The sequence below is a fragment of the Vombatus ursinus genome, unplaced genomic scaffold (genome assembly GCF_900497805.2).
Source record: "Vombatus ursinus unplaced genomic scaffold, bare-nosed wombat genome assembly UNPS02014781.1, whole genome shotgun sequence".
NCBI classification, from domain to species: Eukaryota; Metazoa; Chordata; class Mammalia; order Diprotodontia; family Vombatidae; genus Vombatus; species Vombatus ursinus.
This window is the reverse complement of record NW_020954559.1, coordinates 15,129,596-15,156,582: the sequence shown is the minus strand read 5'-3', so window position 1 is coordinate 15,156,582 and position 26,987 is coordinate 15,129,596. Positions and strand designations below refer to the sequence as shown.

The 26,987-nt window shown below is 38.3% G+C and overlaps 1 protein-coding gene across 1 annotated transcript in view; it reads left to right on the top strand.

Moving 5' to 3' along the window:
- Positions 1-26,987, top strand: part of LOC114046158 (growth arrest-specific protein 6-like) — a 126,313-nt gene that overhangs the window by 52,738 nt on the left and 46,588 nt on the right. The window contains exons 6-7 of the mRNA XM_027866407.1: positions 22,986-23,010; positions 26,053-26,115. Of these exons, the coding sequence (XP_027722208.1) occupies positions 22,986-23,010; positions 26,053-26,115 (88 nt within the window). The remainder of the gene's footprint in view (positions 1-22,985; positions 23,011-26,052; positions 26,116-26,987) is intronic.

Genomic DNA, 26,987 nt, shown 5'->3' with positions numbered 1-26,987 from the left:
ACATTGGAGTGATTTGCCATTTTCTTCTCCAGCTTATTGTATAGATGAAGAAACTGAGGGAAACAGGGTTAAAGGACTTGCCCAGGGTTACACAGCTAGTAAGTGTCTGAGGCCAGAATTTGAACCCGAATCTTTCTGACTCCAGGCCTAGGGCTCCACTGCACCACCTAGCTGCCTGTTTTATAGCTGAAGAAAATGAGGCAAACAGAGGTAAAGTAACTTGCCCAGGGTCACAGAGCTAGTAAGTATCTGAGGCTGGATTGAATTCAAGTCTTCTTGTCTCCTGGCCTATCACTCTATCCATTCTATGCACTGCTCTAGATTTAGAGCTGGAAGGAATCTTTAAGATCTAGTACAACCACCTTTATTTTATAATTGATGCAACTGAGGCACAGAGGTAGGAAATGATTGACCTGAAGTTTCAGAAGATTTGAACTTGGCCTTCTAACTCTAGCTATAGGGCTTCTTCCACTGTTCTACATTGCCAACAATGGTGCAGTGGATAGAGTGCAGGCCTAGAATCAAGAAGACTCATTTTCCTGAGTTCAAATAAGGCCTCAGACTCTTACTAGCTGAGTGACCCCAGGCAAGTCACTTCACCCTGTTTGCCTCAATTTCCTCATCTGTAAAATAAGCTGGAGAAGGAAATGGTAAACCACTCCAGCATCTTTGCCAAGAATATCCCAAATGGGGTCATGAAGAATCAGATACAACTGAAATGACTGAACAATAACAATTAGCACAGGACCATTTGAAAACAGGAATGTCTAGAGAACCTTACCATTTGTAGGAACACCTTCCATATGGACCTCTGCATAGGACATCCTCCATGATGGTGGCAAGCAACTCTCGAAAGAATACAAGGTGTCTTTTAAGTTAAAAAAACTGCGCTAAGCCCTTTGGGGCACCCTGTACATCCCCCTGTAATTTAGCGGTAGCGCATTTCTAATGATGGCCAATGGTCAGAAGTGACATAGGGAATATTATCCAGTGGATGTGTGATCATAAAATGAGGTGAGCCAGTCATGAAGTGACAATAAGGATGTGACCGCGGACATCTTCAATGTGGTCCAATGCTCTCTCCCCAACATAAAATGACCTAGAGGAATGTCTCGCCCATAACATAGACAAGAATCCCACAGGAGGAAAAGACATGGGTAGATAGCAATCTTCCTGATAGAGGGAATGCCCCATCAGTGAGATTTAACCTATTGAATGAATGAAAAAGCCTTTATTAAGCATTCACCGTATTGTCAGGCACTGTGCTAACTACTGGGGATACAAATAGAAAAAGCCAGGTAATCCCTGTTATCAAGGTATTCACATTCCTATTGGGGCAAATATAACATAAAGAAAAGTTTAGCTTCTGGGAAGATGGAAAGGACCCAGAATTCTAAGGGTGCAGCAGTAGGTCAGAAGGCAAGACTCTGGTTCTTAAAAGCAGTTAAGATGACAGTTCCAGGGAAACCATAGGGCATAGAGGGAGGGCAAATGATAATAATAGCATTTATGTAGCACTTGAAATATATACTCTCATTTAATCCTCACAGCAACCCAGTGAGGTAGGTACTTTTATTATTCCTATTTTACAGATGGAAAAACTGAGGATGAAAGAGGTTAAGTGACTTACCCTGGTTTGCACAGCAAAATATGTGTCTCAGGCAGGATTTGAACTCACTTCTTCCTGACTACAAGTCCAGTGCTCTATCCACTATGCCATCTAGCTGCCTCAAGGAGGATTTTAAAAGGCAGCAGCAAGACAAATGACAAGACCTGCTAGTCCTCCATCTCATCAGAAAGAATTGAGTTCCAGTCTCATCCAAGCACTGTAAGAAGTCAAATAGCCTGGGTAGGGTGAGAGAGCTAGGAGCTATGTGCCAGATACTATGCTAATCAGCATAGAGTTGATTCATTCTCTGCTGATGGTAGTAATTGCTAATCAAATGACTACTGATCTACTATGTCATTTTAGTTGATTATTTTAAATAATAAATTGAACAAATTGTTCTAGAGACCTAGAGGTGAATTTTTGACCTAGTGTAGATGTGACCCAAATCCTTCTATCAACTTAAGGACCCCAATTTCCTAGTACAGAATGAGGATTCCTGGGAGATCTTCTAAAGTATTTTTTCCTGAAAAGAGACCTATAAAACATCTAAATTCTCTACTTTCTGCTCTAAAGACTGGACATACTGAATGAAGAAAGGAAAAAGATAGGAATGGAAGGAATGCAACATAGGGAGAAAGAGAAAGAAGGAGTTAAGTTTTTTAAAGTTTATAAGTTTTAAAAAGTAAAGTCTTTGGGTAATAAAATTTTATGAAAACAGGGAAATTTGTTGTGGACGAGCGGGTGGGAAAAGAATATTCATAGGAAAGCCCCATGATGCCAGGTTGAGAGAACATGTCTAGTGTGCACCCTTGTCCTGCCAAACTAAGTGTCTGATGTTTTACTTTATGCTGTCTCAGGATGGGTGGCTGCTTTTTTGAGCACCAGACTTCCCCTATAATTGTTTTGCTAACTTGATGAAGAAAAAGGAAAGGAAAGCCACCCCTTAAAAAGCCTCCTGACAGCTAAGAATGACAGCCCTCCACCACCCTCCTCTGCTTCAATCAGATGCATGGTTGCTAAAGAAACATCTTTCCAAAGCAATAGAAGTGGAGTGTGTTAAAATCACAAGAGATGGTGGGTGCCATGGTTACCACTCAGTGACTGAAATGGATGACCTCTAGCTTTAGGGTCCAGAAGTGTCTGCTATTGGTGCCTTCATGCCCAGGGCTAGGAGGAAGAGCCCAAGAGAAAATGAATCAAGTTTTTTTATAGGCCAAGTAAAGGTCTCAGAGAGAGTTCTGCTTGGTTCACAACTCTAGAATTTAGTGTTGTTGTGTATATCCCCCTCTGGTTGAATTCAATAAAAGCTTGCTAAATAGAGTGTGGAATTTACAATGATTTAAGAATGTAGAGATACATAAGGAACAGCAAAGCAGGAAACTCAGAGTTTTACCATTAGTCTGAATTAGGAACACAATTACCCAAATCAAAACCTAAATAAATAAAATCTAGCTATGACATAACTCATCAGCAAGAAGCTTATGTGATAAAATACCACCAAGCCCATCAAATACCCATGGCCGGTGATGAAAGACATCTCAAAGAAATATAATCTGAGTTCCTTTAACATCATACAAGAAGAGTGAGCCACCTTACTTTACAAATTAAGGGCCAGTGATGTAATACAAAAATGTTTGAATTTTTCAGGCCTGCTTTATACCATTGGCACAACCAAAAATCTTATCTTCTTACTCAGTTTTATTTCTTTTTTAAAAGCCAGGAAGACTTTGACTAGATAATTTTGGATAGAGTAATTTTAAAGCAAAATTTGTCTCAATTTGTCACGTTTAAAAATATAGAATAGGAGCAATTCATAATGGTGATGGTCACTTAAATAAAAGACCACATCTGTACAGCTGTAAATATCTAAGTAATTTATGGGTGAAATGGCCTGTTAATCAGGTAATTTGCAGAAAAGGGATAACAGGACATAATAGATAAAAGGACAGACTTTGGAGTAGGAAAGACTCATTTATGATATTATTGGCTAAAGGACGGTGGACAAATAACTTAACCTCTAAATGCCCAGGGCAACTTCAAATTGAAAAAATAAATTACAGATCTGCATTAGAGGGGGTTTTTACACTAGAAGATACCTAAAATGATAAATTTGTAAATCAGAAATACCCCAAATTAAGTCAGGTTTGGGGCTTTGAAATTCCCTCTATTGCCTGAAGTGGGATTTGGAGTCAGTGGAAGTGGCTTAGAATTCTGACTCTTCTATTCATTACCCATGTGACTATGGGCAAATCACCTGGTGAGGCTCAAATTCCTCCTCCATAAAATGAGAGATTGAACTAGATAATCTCAGAGGTCACTTCCTGCTCTAAAGCCCATGATTTCCCAGTTCATTCCATAGACAAGAATAGATAAATACTTACATTGTATATGACATATTATTGCTAGTATTTATTAGCCAATCAACAAACATTTAAGTACCTACTGTGTGTCAGGTACTGTACTGAACTATTATATTTAGAGTGTATAACAAATGTACATGTATGTGATATGTCTATATAAATGTATTACATAAATATATGATTGTATGTATCATGTACATATGTATATTCCTGGTTTTGTGTAGCAACACATATATTAAAATTATAATGAGACAGAAGATTAGCATAGACTATATATATGTATGTATATGTACATATATACACACATCTGCTCTATATATGTATATATGGTGGCTATATATGTGTGTATATAAGGTTTTGTATGTGTTTGTATGAATATATGTTCATGTGTGTGTATATGTACATAATACAAATCAGCTAGGTGGTGCAGTGAATAGAGTGCCGGGCCTAGAGTCAGCAGGGCCTGGGTTCAAATTCGGCCTCAAATATTTACTAGCTATGTGACTCTGGACAAGTCACTTAGCGCTGTTTGCCTCAGTTTCCTAATCTGTAAAATGAGCTGGAGAGGGAAATGGAAAATCACTCCAGCCTTAGGGTTTGGAAACTGAGTTCTCTCCCTGTGTGCTACTGTCCACCAAAGATTGACTTAAACAGGTGACTTGATTTGTGGGGAAAATACGTTGCTGCCATGGAAACTGGAATTTTCTGTCATTAAAAATTATGTGCACTTATAAAAAGCAGTATTTGAAAACATTCCTTGTTGAACCCCAATGTCCATTCATTTCTACATAGGCTGATGTCTATTTTGCCTACGCCTACTTCTGGCTCTGTCTAGCAACATATATACAAAAATTTCTGAGAGACAGAGTAGATTAGCAAGGGCCCTGCACGGGATCATACTCAAATTATGAGATTTTTTTTTTTTCAGTGGCAGCTAAGTGGATAGAGCGCTGGCCCTGCAGTCAGGAGGACCTGAGTTCAAATGAGGCCTCAGACACTTACTGGCTGTGGTAACCTGGATTGCCTCAGGAAGGAAAGAAAGAAAGATTATGAGATTTTCTAGATTGTAAATTCCTTGAGGACAGGAATAAGATTTTAATTTTAGATTTCTGTTTATGTTTAGTTAAGTGCTTAGCACCTTAACTGATGTTTGAGTAAATAAATGGTGTCACATTGAATTTGAAGTAGGGCTTGAATTAAAAACCAAATGAAGGACCAAGACAGGCCAGTCTCTGTTCCCATAAATGTGGGAAAATCACAGTCTGTCTGTCTCTGAAACTCAGTTTCCTCATCTGTAAAAGGTTGATGCCTTTCAAGGTTCCTTCCAGCTTTAAATTCTGTGACCTATTAGCTAATCCAAGGAAAATGTGAGGCAACTTTATTAGCTTATATTTTTATATTATTAGCTCTTATGTTTTTAATATGGGTGGTATAGGAAATGAGCTTCCTAACCCAGATAAACTTCCCGACTTGTGACCTTCTAGCTCTAAATTTCTATGAGTCTATGAACGTGGAGTGGGTAGTTGTATTATGTCATCTTCTCTTATTATAGAATCAAAATCTTGGAGCCTGAAAGTCACCTTAAAAGGTCAAAAGAATAGAAGGCAGTATATGGAGCTGGTGCCATGGGATGGTGCCTGAGAGAACCATTAACAATACTACCACTCGCCATCAGAGACACCTCTTTAACTGTAGTTCTTCAATACTTTTCTTTTTCCACCCTCTTATTTTTTCTTCCCTTAAACCAATTCTTTTTCCCATTTTTCCCATCTCAGTGAATGATGCTATCATTCTTGGGCCTTCAGCTTCAAAATCATTGAGTCACTCCTCCCTCTTCCCTCCCTTACTCTTTCATATCTAAGTGACCAAGCCCTAGGGATTTTTCTTTTGTAATGTCTTCATAACTTCCTTTCCATTTCCATTGCCACCACCCTAGCCCAGGCTCTGTATCACTTCATGCCTGAATTATTTTATGGTCTCTAAATTTGTTTACTTGTGTGCCATTTCCAGTTCCTTCAACCCATCTGACGTACCATTGCCAGATGTAAAGCACTGTCCATTCCCCTATTCAAGAACCTGCAATTATCCTCTAGGATTTTGAAGATACCAAATTCTCCAGCCTGGAATTCAAGTCATCAATTTCATCCCACCTTACCTACATTTTCAATTTTAGCAGCCACTACTTCTCAAGAGGCCTTCTTTCCGGTAGGGCCTATAGACTTCCTGGCTTACACATATTTGATTATTTTTCCCCCTTCTATGTTTTTGTTCATTCAGTATCCTGACATGTAAGCTCAGTATCCTGAGCTTAGAATGTTAATAATAATAAATAAATAAATAATAATAATATTTATAAGTAAATAATAAGTAAAAAAAAAGCTTTTTATTTCAGTCTAAATGCTACCCATCCTTCAAGGGGCTTGACTTCTACATGAAAAGACTTCCAGCTAGCTCTACTTATAAGAAATGACCTTTTTCTTCTCTGAACTCTTTACAGCATGAGTCATCCATACCATACAGTTAATCACAGTTAATTATTTGTCTCCATGGACTGTGTCTTCTCTGGTTGGTCCATGTATATGTCTAAACTCCCAACTAGAATATAACCTCTTAGAGGAAAGGGCCTAACACAGTCAGGGTTGGTCATGTCTTTTTTTTTTTTTCCCCTACTGCTAACTGTCAGTAGCATCCAGTGGCACATATTACTTCATTGTGCTTTTTTTGCATTCAGGACCATTGAGGATGCTACAGGAGGTGCCATCACCTGTGAGAAGAATCCTGTAGTCTTCCTGACTCCCACCCTCATACTCTAACCATTATACTATGCTTCCTCTATAATAATAGTAGTGAGAATTGATATATCATTTTAAAGTTTGCAAAGCACTTTAAAACCATTCTTATTTCATACGTTATTCCTTTATATATCAATTCTATTTTTTCTTTGCCAGTCAGACTAGCCTGGCCAACAGTCATCTGCAGTGCCAGAGGTATTAGAAAGACTGATGTGAGGTCAACATCTGGCTCTGGTAATATGAACAGAGTCAGCAAAGTCAAGGACAATCTTTTTATAGACACAGTGTAGAAAAGACATTAGGATTTTTCAACCACAGGTAGCAGTTTTCCTTATTAGTGCTATTTAAAAAAAAAATAGAAAAATAGTAATAATATTTTTTTTCAAGTGTAAATTAAGGGAAGGGAAAGGGAACAAGCATTTCTGTAGAGTCTAATTATGTGTCAGGCATTGTGCTAAGCTCTTTACAAATACGGTCTCAATACACAGTATCTTACAGTGTATCTAGAACTCGATATATAATACCTTTGCCTATGCAGAATACAACAACAACAACCAAAAAAAAAAAAAACAGGAAAAAAGGGGTGGGGGGGAAGCTGCTGTAGAGCCAAAATAGAGGTTAGGAGACTCATGCACTTGAATGGCAGAAGACACTTTCTTATTCTGAGTTTCTTTATTATTACTTTACACATAATTCTAAAAAGTTTGCTTCTTAGGGTTCACAGTTCATAATGACCTAATCATAGGTACAGTTAGCCCTTCCAAATCACAGTGATTAGGGATAGGGTACCCCCATGATTTGGAAAAGCCACATAAAATTTTTAGCCCCCACTTTGTACCACAAAAGAAATCCAAATTATTATAGTACTAAAAGATAAAATAAGTTATTATACCATACATATATTTTATGCCTTTTTGAGTTTCCAAACTTTTTCTGTGTCATCTGCTGGCCTTTTGAGTGTCATCTGCAGCTTCTGCAAAACTCCTCCAAAATTCCCATTTAATTTTCTATACCACTCTGAGATATATCTACACTGAGATGTGGAAAGTCTCTATGTGGAAGAGATAACTATGCCAAAAGCAGCTTCAAGCAACATGTGATGAACAGTAAGGGAGGAGACAGGAAAGAATATGGACAAAGCAGATTTAAGAGTTCCCCAGTTCTGGTAGTCTAGGGACTTTTAAGCAGGAGTAAGTAACCTTACATACCTCAAAAGGCCCTGAGGACATCATTAATACAATGCAGAATAATAACAGATGTTTGTTTTAATGACCTCGAGTCATCAAGGAAAGTCTAAATTATTTTCCCATTTAAAGAAAGCAAGGAACTGTGAAATATATTTTAAAAGCTTTCCATAAGAAATAATTTTAAAAAATTTAAATCTTTGTTTTTTTAAAGAGTAAGTTCCTCCCCTTCCTCATCTTGAAACTTTATTCAATACAGTTCCACTCCTGAGTGTTTGCTTTGTAAAGGGATAGAAGATAAAGACTAGACCTGTGATTTCATTAGTATAAGAAACTCCCAGGTGGGGAAATTCTACCAATGCAAGTCAGCACCTTTTCTGCAATTTATAGTCTTAGAATCCTGCCTGAGAACTGAAAGATTAAATGACTTGCTGGTGATGATCACACAGCCAGTCTGGGACAGAACTTGAATTCAATTCTTCCTGGCCAACTTTCTATCCTTTATGCCAGCCACGCTGTTTCCAAGTCTTAGAATTAGGTAAATTGGAGGTTTTTGTTGTTTTTATTTTTGATAGTATGTGTCTCATTTAGCAGAGTCTTTAATGGAACTACTTGAAATGAATTGTTTAAGGCGGGAGGAGGTTCTGATCTGGGAAGTTAGGAAAGCCCTTTTGTTTGAGTCATTTGACAAAGAAAAGAATCCAGTATTCAAGTATGCTGTGGTCAACCCTGCAGCAGTCCCTTGGATATCCAGGATAAGTGATGTAAGAGATTTTTCCCTTCTGTCATCTCTGTGATTTGGTGACAACGCCCAGCATTTTGTTAGAACAGGAACCCCCTGAAATGCACTACATTGTTCATTTAAGAATTACAGTATAGTCTCTCATAGTGTCTTAAGGAAGGAAGAGGAACAATTAAGAGACTTTCTTTGGGGGGAAAAATTAAAACCAACCACTCATGACCAGCATGCTGTCTCGGGACACAGGGAATGTTAGTTCTGCAGAATGCTCTTGTACTTAAGCTCTCATTCCCCAAGAGAACATTCAGATATTTTTCTGGTACCTGGGGAGAGGGTGTCACATACTCTTTGAACTTTTCCAGAGGCCTAAAGGGAAAACAACTGTAGTCTGCCACACTTGGAAATGTGGTCTGCTGACTTGGCGTCTTGGGAACTTGCCTGTCCAGTTTGGGGGAGGTTATAAAATGGACACTGAGAGGCTGGAGGAAAACAAGAATTCCTGTTGTTTCTCAAATCACCCTAATGGGTGTTAATATTTTGAAATTTTTGTGCTATACAGAATCTTACATGAAATTCATGAAACATCCAGAAGGAAGAAGAAGGAGTGTTCTATTAGACCCAGGTGGACTAAAAGCCCTACTCCGGTGACTTTCATTAGCCCTATGATCTTAAACTATTTTTCTAAAAATGCCTTGGCTTCACTTTTATCAATCCTTTTGTGATTATAGTAACCTGTCCTTGTTTATTTGCTATTTTGGCTTCCTTCCCTTCCTGAAAGTGTAGTATATTCTATGTATTGTTTTAAAAATGAAAAAAAAAATCTTATTCTTTATTCCAAGAATGTCATTATTTTTAGAAGCCAGATTTCCTAAGTTCTCAGTCTAGTGCTCCCTTTGATAGATCATTGGAGACATTCTGGGTTGTTGCCAAAATAAGGCTTGGAATCAGTCATTGCTTTATACATTTGTAAACTATTAATGGAGAGGCATAATGGATAGTGAATTGGCTTCAAAGGCAAGAAGGCCTGGGTTTGAGTCCCAGTTCTGACAGTTATTGGCTATATGAACATGAGTAAGTCACTTAATCTCTGCATGTTCTAGGCAACTCTCTTAAGATTATAACTTGCAAAGAAGGTGCCAACCTGTTCTTTACCTACGAATTCCTCATAAGAATATCTTATGATTTCTAGTGTCTATCCCTTAACTATGGAAACAGCTCCCTTTTATAAAGAACTTTCAAATCGAGGTTAAACAAGCATTTTGCATACAGAAGTTCTGATTGTTATTATTATTGGCAATAATAACAGTAATAATAATAATAAGTAAGTAATAAGGAGCGGGAAGATAAGCTTGTTGAGATATTATTACTGGTAGATTGCCTTGTCTTAAAACACTGACCTTTCATTCTATGACCATGGTGATTTAAAGTATCTTCCTAAAAGGAAATGGGCTGGCACAAAGGGTTTGTGGAAGTCTGTGAAAAAAGAGCTTGCTATAATATTAAAACATCTGCAGTAGGTAGACTTCTGGGCAGGTAGGTGGCACATGGATAGAGTGCTGGGCCTGAAGTCAGGAGGCTCTGAGTTCAAATCTCCTCTCAGACACTTAATAACTGTATGACTCTAGGCACTTAATGCTGTTTGCCTCAGTTTTCTCATCTGTAAAATTAGCTGGTGAAGGAAATGGCAAACCACTCTGGTATCTTTGCCAAGAAAACCCCAAATGGGGTCACCAAGAGTCCAACACAACTGAAACAACTCAACAACTACAAAAAGGTAGACTTATACCTGGGGTATCAGATGTTTCATTCAGAAAGCAGGACCACAAGAAGGCAATGTGAAATTTGAAGATCACACAATAAAGACCTTATAAATACTGTTTTTAAACAATGGGCATAGAAAGAGTGATAACATTTTTGGAGGGTTTATTTTGGATTTTTTTTAACTTTTTTTTTTTGGCATGATCTATCAAAGAGAGCACTAGACTAAGAAGTTAGGAAATCTGGCTTCTAAAAATAATAAATTATATTTATCTAGCTTTTTATTTTATTTATTTATTTTGGTGAGGTGATTGGGGTTAAGTGACTTGCCCAGAATCACACAGCTAGTGAGTGTTAGGTGTCTGAGGTTGGATTTGAACTCAGGTCCTCCTGACTCCAGGGCCAGTGCTCTATTCACTGGACAACCTAGCTGCCCCTTTTTAATTTTTATCTATCTATTTATTTATTTATTTATTTATTCATTCATTCATTCATTCGTTCATTCATTCATTTATTTATTTATTTATTTGTATCTGGCTTTTTAAAAGTTACAAAATGTTACCTTAACACTCTCTTTATTTTCCTCATTGTACAGATGAAGAAACTGAGGTTCAGAGAGGTTAGTTTATTTGGTCATGGTCTTGTAACTTAAAAGCATGGGAAGGACTCAGTCAGGCAGACCTCTCACCCCAAGGCCAAAACTCTTTCTAATAACAAATTGCTTTGTAGTCTCAATTTCGTCTGGTCCCAATTCTGCTTGCACCTCACTGTGGGGTCTTTGGCTAGCCACTTTTTTTTTAACCTCATTTATTCATTTCATTCATTCTTCAAATATTTAGCTTATACTTCTCCATGGTATCTATCATATATATGTGTGTGTGTGTGTGTGTGTGTGTGTGTGTGTATCCCTTCCTCCACACTCAAATGGTAATCACAATAGTTTAGGCCTTTATCAGTCAGCCAGTGACCTCCATTTATTAAGTACCTACTATGTGCCAGGCATTCTACTGCTGCTGCTACTACTACTACTACTACTACTACTAACTAACATATAATTGTTTACTATGTGCCATGTGCTAAATATTTTACAATTATTATCCCATTTGATCTTCACAGCAACCCTGGGAGGGAGGTGCTATTATTATCACCACTTTACAGACAAGGAAAAGGAGGCAGAGGATAAATGACTTGTCCAGGGTCATACAATTCGGATGTGAGGCGCATTTGAACTCAAATCTTCCTGACTCCAGATCTAACACTGTCAGGGGTAGGGACCTGCAGCCTCAAGGCCACATGTGGCCTTCTAGGTCCCCGGGTGCGGCCTTTTTTACTGAGTCCAAGTTTTACAGAACAAATCCTTTTATGAAGGGGATTTGTTCTGTGAAGTTTGCATTCAATCAAAGGGCCACACTTGAGGACCTAGAGGGCCACATGTGGCCTCATAGCGGCAGGTTCCCCATTCCTTCACATAGGCTATTGTTTCCAACAAGCATTCCCCTCAGCAGAAAGCTCCTGAAAATTTTTCTGTGGGCAGTTTGTCTTGAATCTCCTTTGCCCTTTCTCCGTTCTTTCTTGAATACATGTATGTAAGATACACGTATAGAATATATGTATACAAGATACATGTATGATGTGTATATGTGTATATAAGAAGCATATATATAGCATGTGTATATAAAATGCATGTATATAAATATGTAAGATAGATGTATACAATATATGTACATATGTGTAGAAGAGCCTTGTATACAACATATGTATATAAGATGAGTATATATAATATATGTATACAAGATACATGTATATGATATATGTGCATGTGTGTAGAAGAGACATTTATACAATGTGTACATATGTGTATACAAGAGGCATGTATACAATGTATGTATATAAGATGTATATAATGTGTGTGCATGTATATATAGATGCCTATATACATATGTACACAATATATGTATATATGACATTCATTTGCAATTATGTCATATCTTCTCTATTAGGTTGTTTCCTATCCTTTCCATTAGACAATAATCACCTTGTGGGCAGGGACTGTTTTATTTTGTCTTAGTATCCCTAGCATCAACAATCTACCTTTGCAGACAGTAGGTACTTATTGGGGGCAGCTGTGTGCCACAGTGGCTAGAGTGCTGGGCCTGGAGTCAGGAAGACCTGCATTCAAATCCAGTCTCAGACACTTGCTGGCTGTGTGACCCTGGGCAAGTCACTTCACCCTGTTTGCCTCAGTTCCCTCACCTGTCAAATAAGCTGGAAAAGGAAATGGCAAACCACTCCCGTACCTTTGCCAAGGAAACCCCAAATGGGATCACAAAGAGTTGGACGTGACCAAAACCGACTAAAAACAAACAAGATAAGGCGCTTGATAAATGTTTGTTGAATTATGGAGAACTATATAGAGGCACTATAGCAGATATATTCTCTCATCTCATCTATAGAGAAGCAGGCTCTTCTTTGTCCCTCCTTTTTCCCATTCTGATTTTTAATAAATATGAATAAAAAAATAGCCCCTGTTCTCAAGGAGTTTAAAGAATCTCAAAGGAGAGGAGATAGATATAACCTGTACACTAATAGCCACCATTCATGGTAATGTATGTTATGTCTCATCTGAGAGGAAATAAACAATATTTCAATCTCTAGCAATACAGAAGAGCAACAAATTGATTCCAGCTGGTGGGACCAGGAAGGACTACTAGGAGAAGTAGCATGAGTCCAATGAAAAGGTCTTCAATGAAAGGTCATTTTGATTGACAGATGAGAAGAGAGGTCATTCTGAGCATGGAAGAATAGCATGAGGGAAAAGATTAAGGAATCTCTGAGGTCCAGCAGGAATATGGCTGGAAAGGTAGCCTGAGGCCAGATAGTGGAGGACCTTGAACATCAGGCTAAGTTCGGATTTTGCTTGCAAAGCATAGGATTGTAACCCCTTCATTTTAGTGAGTAGAACACTGAAGCCCAGGGAGACTGAACAAGTCACTTGAAAAGAAGTAAGTAACTGAGCCACAGTATTGTCCTTTTCTCTGTATTTCTCCAAAAGAATATAGTGAGGGTGTCTGTGGAAGCACTTTCACTTATTTGGACTCTAGAAATTCAAAATAATTCAGCTATTCTTTAGGCCAGTTTTGCTGCAACCAACAGGTCTGCTAGCAGACAAAAAAAAAAAATCTGATGATCATAAAAAAACAAGAGTTGGGTGGAGATTCCTTGGGTTATTTCTCATAGAAAACATCTCAATATTTATCAGTGAGGTAAGTATCAATCACCAAGCTTGCTGACGCCCCAACAGAAATTGAGTGACCTAGCCCATGAGTCACATGGCTTGCTCTATTAGATAATATTCTCTCACCTCATCTACAGAAGAGCAGGCTTTTCTTTGTCCCTTTATTTCCATTCTGATTTTTGAAAACAGTCTTTTTCTTTTAATGGTGCCAGTAGGTGCCTGATATCCTGGGTATAGCACATATTCCTAAAACAGCCTACATTTCTGCTGTATTGGGAGATTCACAAAGTTGTTTTCCATTCAACAATCCGGGAAGGGTAGATAATGGATGGTGAAGAGCCCCATTTTACAGAAAGAGAAACTGAGAGTCAAGGAAGTGAAGGGACTTGCCTGCAATCTTACAGGGTCAGCTTGAACCCTGGTGCTTCTCACTGCAAGTCCAGGGTTTTTCCCATTGTATCAAGAGGCCTCTGGCCTTTTTTGTTAAGTTGCACAAGGTAATGCTCTTGGGTAACTAAGCATGAAATGCTTTCTTAGAGTAAGAATTACAATTAATGGTCGTGTTTATTATTAGACCTAATGAGGCCTCTTGGAAGTAAGGCAAAGCATTTGATTTATTAGTAGTAATTTGATGACTAGTAACACTAAAATAGTAACAGTAAGAGTGTCTGCTCCTGAGGGGCGGTGGCTGAGCCCTCCTGCTATATTCCAGGAGGGATTCCTGTGGTTTGGCCTCTTCATGAAGGCCTCAAGGTTCAGGATGACTAATTCACTTCAAGGTGCCTTTAGTCCCAAGGTTCAGTTTATTCTGTTTACAAACCAAGCTGAGAAAGAATGCAAATAAAATGTGAATGCTAAGAAGCTAAGACTGCTTATATTCCTGCACAGCTAAATACTCTTGTTTACCCAGGAAAAGCCCTCCCCTACCCCCAGAAAAGGTTTTACAAAAACCACAGGTGTGAGCATTGACTTAACTTTTCTGTCTTGGAAACAGAGAACAAAATATCTGAGCACGTGAATTAGCTCCAAAGAATGGCCTTTCTCCGAGAACTTACTTTATATTTTTCAAGTACATACAGGATAATATGTAATGTATGAAATTTTTAATGCTGCACTGATTCCTTTGATTAATTGTCCATTGTAAATACCATTTGGGTCCATTAAGTGCTTATTACCACCAGGTAGTATGTTAAGTGCCTAGGTAACCTAGCATGTACTTTATACATTTTACACATTTTTTCTCCCCATCATTTTTTAGTCATGTCTAACTTTGTGACCCCATTTAAGGGTTTCCTTGGCAAAGGTACTAGAGTGGTTTGCCATTTCCTTCTCCAACTCATTTTACAGATGAAGAAACTGAGGCGAACAGGGTTAATTGACTTGCCTAGGGTCACCCAGCTAATAAGTGTCTGAGGCCAGATTTAAACTTACAAAGACGAGTCTTCCTAACTCTAGGCCCAGTGCTCTATCCACTGAACCATCTAGATCTGATATAATATAATGTCTAAAGGCTAGGGAGACGCTTAAAGTGATATTTGTAGACTCCATTGGATATGTGGAGGGGGAAAGGCTTATAGATGCTGACGTATACATTGAATTTAATTGTTGGAAATTGAAGCTTTTGCAGTGATATAAACAAGAAGAACTCTACAACATTGAAAGGAGCCAAACTCTGAGTAATCTTAATGACCAATCTTGGTCCTGCAGAATAGATGATGAAATACACCTCCCTCTCTTAGATAGAGAAGTTGGGGGCTAAGGGTGTGGGGTGTTGTATACACTCCTAGGAGTGGTTGTTATGTCCCTTGGTTGGTTTATTTCTTTATCACAAGAGGGAACTCAGTAGGGGAGTTATTTACAGAAATGTCTCTGACATAAAAACAGAAGACATCAGTAAAGTTTAAAGGAAAAGGAAAAAGAAATAACAATTAATGTTTCCACTAAAGTCTCATCCTTATTGCCTCATTGTGGTATAGGGGGAACCCTAAATCCTACTTTTTACAGAGGAAACATTTACCAATCTCCCTTAATTCTAGCACCTTTCCTCTGTTGATTATTTCCAATTTATCCTTTATCTTGTTTGTACATAGTTATTTGCATGTTTTAGTCTGTGAGCTCCCTGAGGGCAAGGACTGTCTTTTGCCTTTCTTTGTGTCCCCAGGGCTTAGAACCTTGCCTGACACATAGTAGGCACTTAATAAATGTTTATTAATGGATTATTGAAGCTTATAATAGCAGAGCTATTGACTCTGGCAGTCAATTAATAAGCATTTAAATTACTAAATGCTTACTATGTGCCAGAGAGATATAAAGACAAAAGTGAAAGAGTGCCTGGCCTTGAGGAACTTACATTCTACTTGGGGTGGGGGGGAGAGGGGGGGATACAACACGTTCACAGATAAGTACTTGATAAATACAAAATAAATATATGGTTACTGGAGGGTGTACTACCAAGTTAGACAGCCTTCATTCAAGTGTGGAGATAGGGATGGGGTAACTTATATGCCATTTATCTGGGGACCACCCTAGCCAAGTTTGGAAAGTTTATCACCAGGATGGCCGGAAGGTAATAAATTTTTGATTAGAGCAACTCCTGAGTATTAATAAAGCATAAAGGAACTGTAAGCTGTGTCAGTGAAGGAAGGACCATTGCCAACTATATCATGGATGTTTCAAGTGTGGAAGTAAGTAATAATAATAATGGCAGTAGTACTTCTTGGTTTGCAAAGCATTTTATAAATATCTTCTCATTTGACTCTCACAATCTGGGAGGTAGGTGCCATTATTATCCCCATTCTACACATGAGGAAACAGAAGCAGGAAACAGAGGTTAAGTGATTTGCCCCCAGGTCACATAGCCAGTAAATGTCTGATTCTGGATTTGAACTCAGGTCTTCTTGTCCAGAACTCTCTCCACTGTACCCCCTAGTTACCACTAGTAATTTATGAGCTTGAGGAATAAAATTAAGATGGATGAAAAGTAATTACATTGATGTGGGGATTTGATTTTCCCTTGATGAGCTCTTCTGTGATGTCATAAGGTCCTACTTGCATGAAGATAACACAGGGCAGCATAAGATTGGCCAAGACTGGCCCCAGAACCAACAGGTGGACGTTTCGGGAAAGCAGATGCCAGCTCACTACAAGGAAGAACTTTATAATGGTCCCAGGGAATTGGAGCTGGGCCTGTGATTTAATTGGGAGAGGCAACTCCCCCGTAATGAAACTCCCGTTCCTCTTGCAGGCCAACACCTTCACTAAAACTTAGTCTTAGACAGTAACCTAGGGCATAAAGAAGTTAAATGACTTTCCTGGCACCACACCCAATATGTGTCAGAGTCAGAACCTGAACCCAAGTCTTCCTAACAATTAGAGCTATCTTAAAACAGAATGGCTTATGTTATGAGATAGTAAATTACCTGCCATGGTGGTATTCAAATGTATGATAGGTGAGGCTGTTTATAGAGAAGAACTAATTGGGTAGAGCTTAGGCTAGATGATCTCAAAAGTCTCTTTTAATCTTAGGATTCTATAATGAAGAAAAGTGTTTGTAAACCCCTTAGAGGGGGCAGCTAAGTGGCACAATGGATAGAGTACAGGGTGTGGAGTCAGGAAGACTCATCTTCCCGAGTTCAAATCTGGCCTCAGACACTTACTAGTGACGCTGGGCAAGTCATTTAATCCTGGTTGCCTCGGTTTCCTCATCTCTAAAATGAGCTGGAGAAGGAAATGGAAAACCACTTCAGTATCTTTGCCAAGAACACCCCAAATGGGGTCATGTAGAGTTGGGCATGGCTGAAAAACGAGTGAGCAAAAAAAAAAAAAACTTAGAATAGAATGATTTCTATGGGACAAATATCTCAGCAAAATCAAATGGCTCTCTCTGGTTTGAGGTTAGAGTTAGATAAATAAACAAATCTAAACTACACACATAACATGCTGGGTCTAGTCTGGCTCAGGTTCTCATCACCTTGTCCCAGCCCATATTCTTCTTCCTCTATAATAGATCTCTGAGTTAAAAGTCCCTATTTGTTTTGAGTAAGTTAAATATTCATTAGAATGTCAACTCCTTATTAGTAGGGATTGTTTCCCTCATTTCTACTATGTTTAATCATTACTGTTCTGTTATTGTAGCTGTATCTCCATTGCCTAGCACATAGTAGGAACTTAATAAATTCTTGTTGATTGGTTGAGTTCTCCTAGCACACTAGCTGCAGTGGCCCATTCTCCTAGCAAGGTTAATAAAAATTTAGAAAGTCATTGACCAGATTCATAACTGTATGGCTCTGGGGGGCGGTGCCTATCTTGGAAGCAAGAATCTTTCTGTCTGCTGTCATTAAATTCCTGTAAACTGCTCTTTATAAGCCATAGGGAATTCGGCCAAATTTCAGTGACCCAGCTAAAAGCATCAGACAGCTAACAGTCTGGCTCACCCTGAGAGGAAATTAGTTTGTGCTTGATTCTGCAATATCACCGTGGTGGTTTGATTATAAAGATGTCCATGGAGTGGCCCTTTAAATCCTTACAAACGGGTGCCAACAAGCTTAGTGGCCAGCCCAATATTGCACCTCCCCTTTCTCTTGGAAGAATGTATGATACTTTGCATCTTGGAAGGGGCATGGATGATCTTTACTTTGACTTAGGATTCCCCTCCCCCATGTTTTCTTCTTATGAATTGGTTTTCATTAGCCAGGCCATTTTAACTTTGTTTTATGTTTATAAAAAGAGAAGTAGTTGGTACAATAGAAGAAGTGTCAGACTTGGAGTCAAGAGAGATGTCCAGAAGTCCAAAATCCAGAAGTCTGGATTTTGCCTCCAACACTTACTGAGCTTTCTGGCCCTGGGCAAGTTATTTCACTAATACACATTTTAGATTTATCCTATGGAGAGGATAATGATACATTATTTGTAATACCTCTAATATTTGCCTTATGGGGTTATTGTGAATATCAAATCAAATAATTATGTAATGTACTATGTGACCCTTACAATCTTAAATAAATGTCAGCTGTTATTGATATAATACCAAGGGACAGGGGTAGGGACCTGACCTGTGATTTCATTAGTAGATGGAGCTTCTAGGTAAGGAAATTCTCTCAACCGATGTAAGTTGGTACCTTCTCTGCACCTTTACAAACATTAAATCCATTTTTATCCTCACAACACCCCCAGGAGGTAGGGGTTATTATTACCCCCATTTTATAGATGAGGAAATTGAGGCTGGCAGAGGTTAAGTGACTTGTTCAGGCTCACATACTAAGTGTCAGAGGCCAGAACTCAGGACTTCCTTTCTACAGGTATAGGGCTTTTTCTACTGCCCCACTTAGTTCCCTGAAAAGCTTTTTTTTTTTTAAAAAAAACAGTATTTTATTTTTTCCAATTATATGTAAACACAATTTTTAGCATTCATTTTGACAAAATGTTGAGTTCCAAATTTTTCTCCTTTCCTCTCTTCCCTCCCCTCTTCCTAAAATGGTAAGCAATTTGATGTAGGTTATATATGTGCAATCATGTAAAACATATTTCCGTATTAGTCACTGTTGTGAAAGAAGAAACAGACCAACAGGAAAAAACACGAAAAAAATAAAGTGAAAATAATATGCTTCAGTCTGCATTCGGAGTCTATCAGTTCTTTCTCTGGATGTGGATAGCATTTTCGATCATGAGTCCATTGTAATTGTCTTGGATCATTGTATTCTTGAAAAGAGCTTAGTCATTCATAGTTGGTCATCATACAGTGTTGCTGTTATTATGTACAATGTTGTCCTGGTTCTGCTCATTTCACTTTGCATCAGTTCATACAAGTCTTTCACCTGCTCCTCAGAGCATCCCTAGATTCTCTCTAAGTTCAGCTCATGTCACCTCTTACAGGAAAACCTATGCAGATGTCCCTAATTACTAGTGCTCCTCCCTGTAGATATTACTTTGTATATTTGTTGTTCAGTCATGTCCAACTATGACCCCATTTGGGATTTTTCTTGGCAACGATTCTGGAGCAGACTGTTATTTCCTTCTCCAGCTAATTTTACAGGTGAGGAAACTGAGGCAAATGGGGTGAAGTGACTTGCCCAAGGTCACACAATTGTTAAGTGTCTGAGGCTGCATTTGAATTCAGGTCTTTCTGACTCCAGGCCCAGCACTCTATCCACTGGACCACCTACTTGACCTTACTTTGTACGTATTTGTCCATACTTTGTATGTATTTTGTATCTAATATTCTGTGTACAAGTTGTCCCCTTCCTCCAACAGAATATAAACCCTTTGGAAAGAGCAGAGTATATTTCCATTTTTTTTTTTTTTTTTTTTTTTTGTATCTCCCTTGCCTAGCACTGTATCTAGCATGGAATAGATACTTAGTAAAACGGTTTTTTGAGGAATGAATGAATTCTCATTTTTCTTGGCTTCAAAGAAATCTGCATTTGTCAGGAATGATGCTTATTGTCACTTTATAGGTTTGAAGTTTCAAGTCTAGCATTCAACAGATTGTTAATTTGTTCCTAAATATTTTGGCAGCAACTAGGACACACCATTCCCAGGAAACACAAATGGCAGTGCCCAGGTTATGGCCACAAGGTTGCAAAAGCAAGTTCTTTAAAATTGTGGTTTACTGTAAGAGGATTAATAGAATTTTTCCCACTATTTTTTAAATGAAAATATAACTTACTATTAAAAGGGCTAATCTTAACTATTAACCAGGTTTACTGATCACTATTTTTTTTTTGTGAGGCAATTGGGATTAAGTGAATTTCCCAGAGTCACACAGCTAGTATTATGTGTCTGAGGCCAGATTTGAACTCAGGTCCTTCTGACTTCAGGGCCGGTGCTCTGTCCTCTGCACCACCTACCTGTCCCCTGAACACTATTTTTAAAAAGATGGTACCCAATTGCATTAAATTTAAAGAAATCACTAATCACAGATCTAACATTTGCATTTCCCAGGTTTGAATAGAACACTTCTTTTGTCCACCTTTAGTAATTTACATTAGCATCAATAGCCCTTCACACAGTGTCTTTGTGGGCCTCCCTTGCACACAGAACATCTATGAATGTTGATGACAGGTTGTAAAGACTTCTAAGGGCAAGCAGTACTCTTTCTCTTAAGAGCAACTTTCTCCCTATCTCATTATGTTTCAGCATTAAGCTTAAGCAGAGGAGGAAACCTCTTAAGTTTGCTCATTTCTCTAACCAGAGAAAGCCATAATTCTCTGCTTTCAGTCAGTAAAAAGGAGAGCAGACATTAGTTGTTCACTCTACTGCTAGCAATTAATGTGGTTTTATTTCTTCCATGGACATAAGTAGAAAGACAAAACGAGGGACCCCATGCAAAAATTAGGGATTTTTTTTTTCAAGCTGAAGGGAGTAACTTTCTTACTTTTTTAACTTTAGTTCTTAGCGTTTTAAAACCAGAATTGGTCTTACTCAACATTTGCAATGAATGGTCCCTTAGCAACCATCCCACACAGAATTAGATACAAACTTTTGCTTCTGATACAGCTGTTTTCTTTTAAAGAACTTGGAAGTGACAAATACTATAATTTCACTAGAAAATAACTTTTAGAAACACATGGGAAAAAGAACAAGGCTTTTTAAAGAAAGTTACCCCATGAGACAACTCTTGAATGTGTCTGCTGTAGGCATACACCTAGGTTCTTTCAATATAGTAAAAAAGGGGAGAAGAAAACAGGCAGGTAGGTGCAGGATGAATGTGGTTATTTGCATTTGGTGTATTTAGTATGGAGTGAGGCCAGTGCAAATTTAGAGGACTGGAAGTTTTGAATATTTAAAAAATTATCTGAAAGTTATTGAAAGTATATAGATAGGCTTTTAAGGTGAATTTATTACATCAATGAATCTTTCTTTGTGGTAAAACCAAGTTAAATAAACACATTTTGTTTGAAACCTGGTAAATCTCATAATATTTCTAGGTGTCCGGAAATGTTCATCAGTTTAGAAGACCAAGAGGGCAAAATCATAGTATCCACAATCCACATTGCCTGTTTGTATTATACTTGATATACCAGACATTATTTTAGGAGGTTAGTCAAAATATTAATACTGTCCCTATGGAATACAGCAGAGATTCTAGGAAAGTGTCATATGAGTGACAATACCAGTTCTGTAACAGCAAAATCCTAAAAAATTCCATAGGATTCAGACTCAACAGATAGGTAGATCCAATACTGACATCCTTCTACCTATCTACCTGACAATCAGTGCCCTTCAGCAGTCAATGTCAGGTCCTGGCTCTGAATCTTTTTCTTTGGGTTCATTGCTAGTCCCTTATCCCTTGAGTCATTTATATCCTTGATTTCTCACCCTTTTGCCCTTTGTTCATCACTCTTGTATTGATTTGGAGAGAGGGGATTTCATAATTGGTATCCTGATATAACTCTTTTAATCAATTTATTTCACAAAAATTTTTGCAAGCAATTGGAAGGTGCATGGGATTAATTGTACAGAATTACAAAGTTTTCCAAGTGATGGTTCAGTGGGAAAAGCATTGGTTTTGAAGTCAGGAAATTGGGTTCAAATCCTAACTACCCTGGGTCTGAATTTCCTTATCTGTAAAATAAGGGGGTTAGACTAGATGGTCATTCCTAGATCATATTATCTTATATTCCTTGGATACGACTCTCGAGTTAATCAAAGTCTAAGAGAAAGTTGCGTCCTGAATGAATCCTTCTCACAAGTCATGTGTTTCCCCACTAATGTTGACATTCTTGCAGGGCCATCAGAACAACTTTCTGTGGGTACCCTGAGCAAGAAAGTCCATCAGCTGTTCAGTAGAAGTCATACTGCATCTTTAGCTTTTTGTCTTATCTGCCTCTCCATTCAGAGTAAGAAGTGTCACTTTGTACAGAGGGTATTGCAACAGATAGCCATTGCATGAGAGTCATTCTGTTGGAAATGAAAGGACAAACAGGTGGCTAGTTGATTCTCTACTTTTTGATTTTTATCCACCGATTCCTCTTACTTATTCTTTTTCATGGTCAATACTTTACCTCTTGGATAGTGAAATTAAGTGGCTTTCTGGATAGTTAACTGCCAATGTTTATTCTGTGACTCATTTGTCAAGAAGTTCTCCAAGACAGGACCAGCATTTTTTGTTATTTTTCACTACTCATCAAATGCATTACTTCCAAGATAGTGACTATCTTAATCCACTTAGGAAAAAGAACATCCAGGTTGGCCCCAAACTTGGGCTGTGGGTTTACTGGTATGAGCTACCAGTCATTAGCTAACTGCTGGTTGTATCATGAAATCAATTGTTGTGCTAATCAACCCTTTTTCTGTTTTTCCTCCCATAGGAATATTTTTACCCAAGATATTTAGGTGAGTCTTAATTACAACTTTTCTTTCATTGGCATTGTGGGAAGGTGTACTTTATATTAGATAAGTGCAAAGCACAATTATGAGGCTTCACCTACATACAACTTAAGTGGAGAGGATTGCTTAATTGTAGACTGATGTGGTTACTCTTAAAATCATTTAGGCCACATTTTTTTAAAATGGTTTCCACCTAAGTGACCCATATTGGCTGAGCCTAAAGGCATTGTCTAAAACACAGTTTGGCTGATATTCTGTCTGTATTATTTAGAAATAGTCTGCATGAGGCATGGTGGAAAGAGTGCTAGAGAATCTGGATTTGAATTCTCACTTTGCTTTTCTTTATATGTGAAATGATAGAGTTGGATCAGATGGCCTTAAAGTCCTTTACAATTCAAAATCTATAATGCTATGGTATGGTCAGAAAGGAGCATAGGTAAGGAAACATACTCCTAACATAGTTGTTTTAAAGGACATTTTTGTAAATTTCCCACTGACTTTATGCTTTCAAAAATTCATTTCTGGGGCCCAAATTTTGACTAGAAATAAAATATATTTCCACCTAAAATTCCTGTTCAGTACTTCCATAATACATTGTAATTGACTTGTGATGAAAAATCTTGACATCTTTCAGGTACAGGGATCAGGACAGAGATTCTTTTATGTGCAAAGGAATGAGGCTTGGGATTCCTATTGCCACCTTAGGATTTGTTCTGTAAAACTTGGTTTCAGTCAAAAGGCCATACCTAAGGACCAAAAAGGCCATATGTGGCCTCAAGGTCACAGGTGCCCCACTTCTGATCTAGACCCTGGGATTAGAGTCATTCCTTCCTCTAGGCACTATAGATATTTTCCTGTATTTGATGGGCAACAGAAACTCATTAAACTTCAGAGGGACAGCATGGTGTAAGAAGTGTGAACCCCAAGAACTTCATGAACCCCACAACCCCCAATTTGAAGACGGAGTCTGCTCTAAGAAAGAGATAAATGAAATCAGGGTGCGTGTCTCCACAATATAATTTCTCTCAAGCTGACTTGACATGCATTGCATGGGAGTTCAGTCCAAAACTGCCCTTCCCGCCAAGGGTGGCAGTTCAGAACTGTCTCGAGTTACGATTTTGAGGGGTATGGGTTAGTTATATGCCCTTCGAAGAGTAGGTGTTCCCAAGGGATGCCAATCAATTTTTGGGGGTGGGCTATGTTAAAATGAGAGTCTTTCAGTATATGACCCAGGTCACTCAATCTCTGTCAAAGAGACATCAATTTCCACATCACCTGTCTTGACAGTAGGGAGGAATCAACATTCTCCCAGACCTGTCTGGGCAATACAATGAGCAGGAATGGACCCATTTAGATTACATCTTAATGTCCTTCTTCAGAAGGACTGAATTTAAAAAGAAAGGAGGATGGGGAAGCTCTTAGTTTCCAAGATGATGATTACTAAGGAAAATCAATTGTCACAGAAGGAAGAAAACAAGTATTTAGTAAGTACCTTCTGTGTGCTAGGTATGGCAGCTAGGTGGTGAAGTGGATAGAGCACTGGGCCTGGACTCAGGAAGACTGAGTTCAAATCTGGCCTCAGACACTTCACAGCCACATGACCCTGGGCAGGTCACTTCACCCTGTTGGCCTCAGTTTCCTCATCTATAAAATGAACTGGAGAAGGAAATGGCAAACCATTCTAGTGACTTTGTCAAGAAAACTCCAAATGAGGTCATGGAGAGTTGGACATGACTGAAAAATGACTGAACAACAAGATGTTCAAATGTTTACAAATATTATCCCTTTTGATCCTCACAACAAGCCTGTAAAGTAGGTGCTATAATTATCCCCATTTTACAGCTGAGGAAACTGAGGCAGACAGAGGCTAAGTGACTTGCCCAGGGTCACCCAACGACTAAGTATCTAAGGCTAGATTTGGACTCAGGTCTCCCTGGCTGCCTCTAGGAATGTAATAGGAAAAAGTGTTATGCCTTGGAGGCAGAGAGACTTAGATTCTAATCCAATTTTGACACTTATAATTGTATGAATTTAGGTAAGTTATCTAACTTCCCCGAAGCCCAATTTCTTCAGCTACAAAGTGAGAATAATACCACTACAGAAATGTCTCTTGCACTTTCCTGACAGTGTTGTTGTGAGGCTCAAGCGAGGTAATGGATATAAAGGGCTTTTGCCAAGCTTTAAACACTAGAAAAATGTCAAATATTAGGGACAGTGGATACAGGTGTTTACCAGTTGTACACCTCTGGTTACAATATATAGTAGTACTTTAAAGGTTTGTGAAATAGGGAACTTTATTCACATGAAGTCAAACATGAATTTAGTCTCTCTAATGACTCATAATTCCAGGTCTTCACATTGTGAAGGGATTGTGTCTCCTCAGGAAGTAGACATTTTAATAAGTCTTTTTCTGAATTACAGTGTGTCCTGTTTCTTGGAAGGAATTTTCTCAATTCAGGATGACTGTCAAATTAAAAACATAATTCCTGGGCCATTTATGTGCCTTTGATAGGGAGTGCACTAGACTGGAAATCAGGAAGACCTCAATTTAAATCCTACCTCAGACACTTACTAGCTGTTTGACCCTGGGCAAGTCATTTAACTTCTCTGGGACTCTGTTTCCTCACCTGTAAAATGAAAGGCATTGGGCTTACTGACCTCAGAAAGTCCCTTCCAGCTCTAATCTATTATTTGTTACATATTGGCTATCTTTACTGGCATGTCAGAGACTTCGATGTACATGGTCAAATGTGTTGTTATATGATAACAACTTCAGTTGAGTAGATGTTAAAGTTTACTTTATTTTTTGATACCTAGTAGAATCTTGGGTACACTGTTCTAGTTTGAGTAATTCTCATTTTTGTTAGAGTTGAGGAGTTTGTATTAACTAGGGAAATTTTACATTTATATGATATAATCCATCTGGAATACCATATATTTGAATTTCCTTTCGCAAGCATTGCTTAAAGATACAATAGCAGCCATTTTCAAATCTGACCATCTCATAGCAGTTTATTGTAATAAACATGTGTCTTTCTCTTCCTGTAGAGTGCATTGCGAAATATGGTTCCCCCTATGCCAAAAATGTAAATTTCATTTCATGTGTTCGCGGTAAGTCTCTTTCCTATTAGTTCTTATTCTAAATACTATAGTGTAACTGGATATGAATTTTATTCTTTGTTTGAGGGAAGAATTCCAAATGCCTTCTTTCTCCTAAAGAGGCTAGGTGGTCATCCCTAAGGACTGTCTTTGTTTTTTGGGGGTGTCAGTTTCATTTTTTGATTTTTTTGCATTGACTGTCTGTGGAATGTTCTCCCTCCTCACCTCTACTACTCCTGATTCAGCACTTCTGCCAAGGCTCAGATCAGGTGCCACCTTTTATTCAAGATCTTTCCTCAACCCCAGAAATTACAATGTATTTACTTTGCATGTACTTTGTACCTACCTATAAGTGTGTACCTGTGTACATAAGTACATGTACTTATCTGTGCTATGTTGCATTCCCCTCCACCACCACTATCCCATATTTAGTAGAAGGCAAAAACTCTTTGTGGAATAAGACTGTGTTTTTTTTTTCTTCTTTTTTTCCTCTTTGAATCAACACCGTTGAGGATAGTGCTTTGTGCTTAATAATAAGCATAATCATAAAATCATTTATATACACCTACCATGTGCCCAGCATTGTGCTAAGCACTTTACAATTATTATCTCATTTGATCCTCTCAACAAGCCTGGGAAGCAGCTGCTATTCTTATCCCCATTTTAGAGTTGAAGAAATTAAGGCAAATGGAGGTTAAATGCCTTACTGAAGGTCAGACAGCTAGGTCAGACAGCTAGTAAGTGTCAGAGGATGGATTTAAAGAAGGCTATAGGCCCAGCACTCTATCCTCTGAGCCACCTAGCTCCCTCTATTAAGTTGCTGCTTAGTAGGTGCTTCACAATTCCTCATTAAATTGAATTGAATTGAATTCTGTTTAACTGAA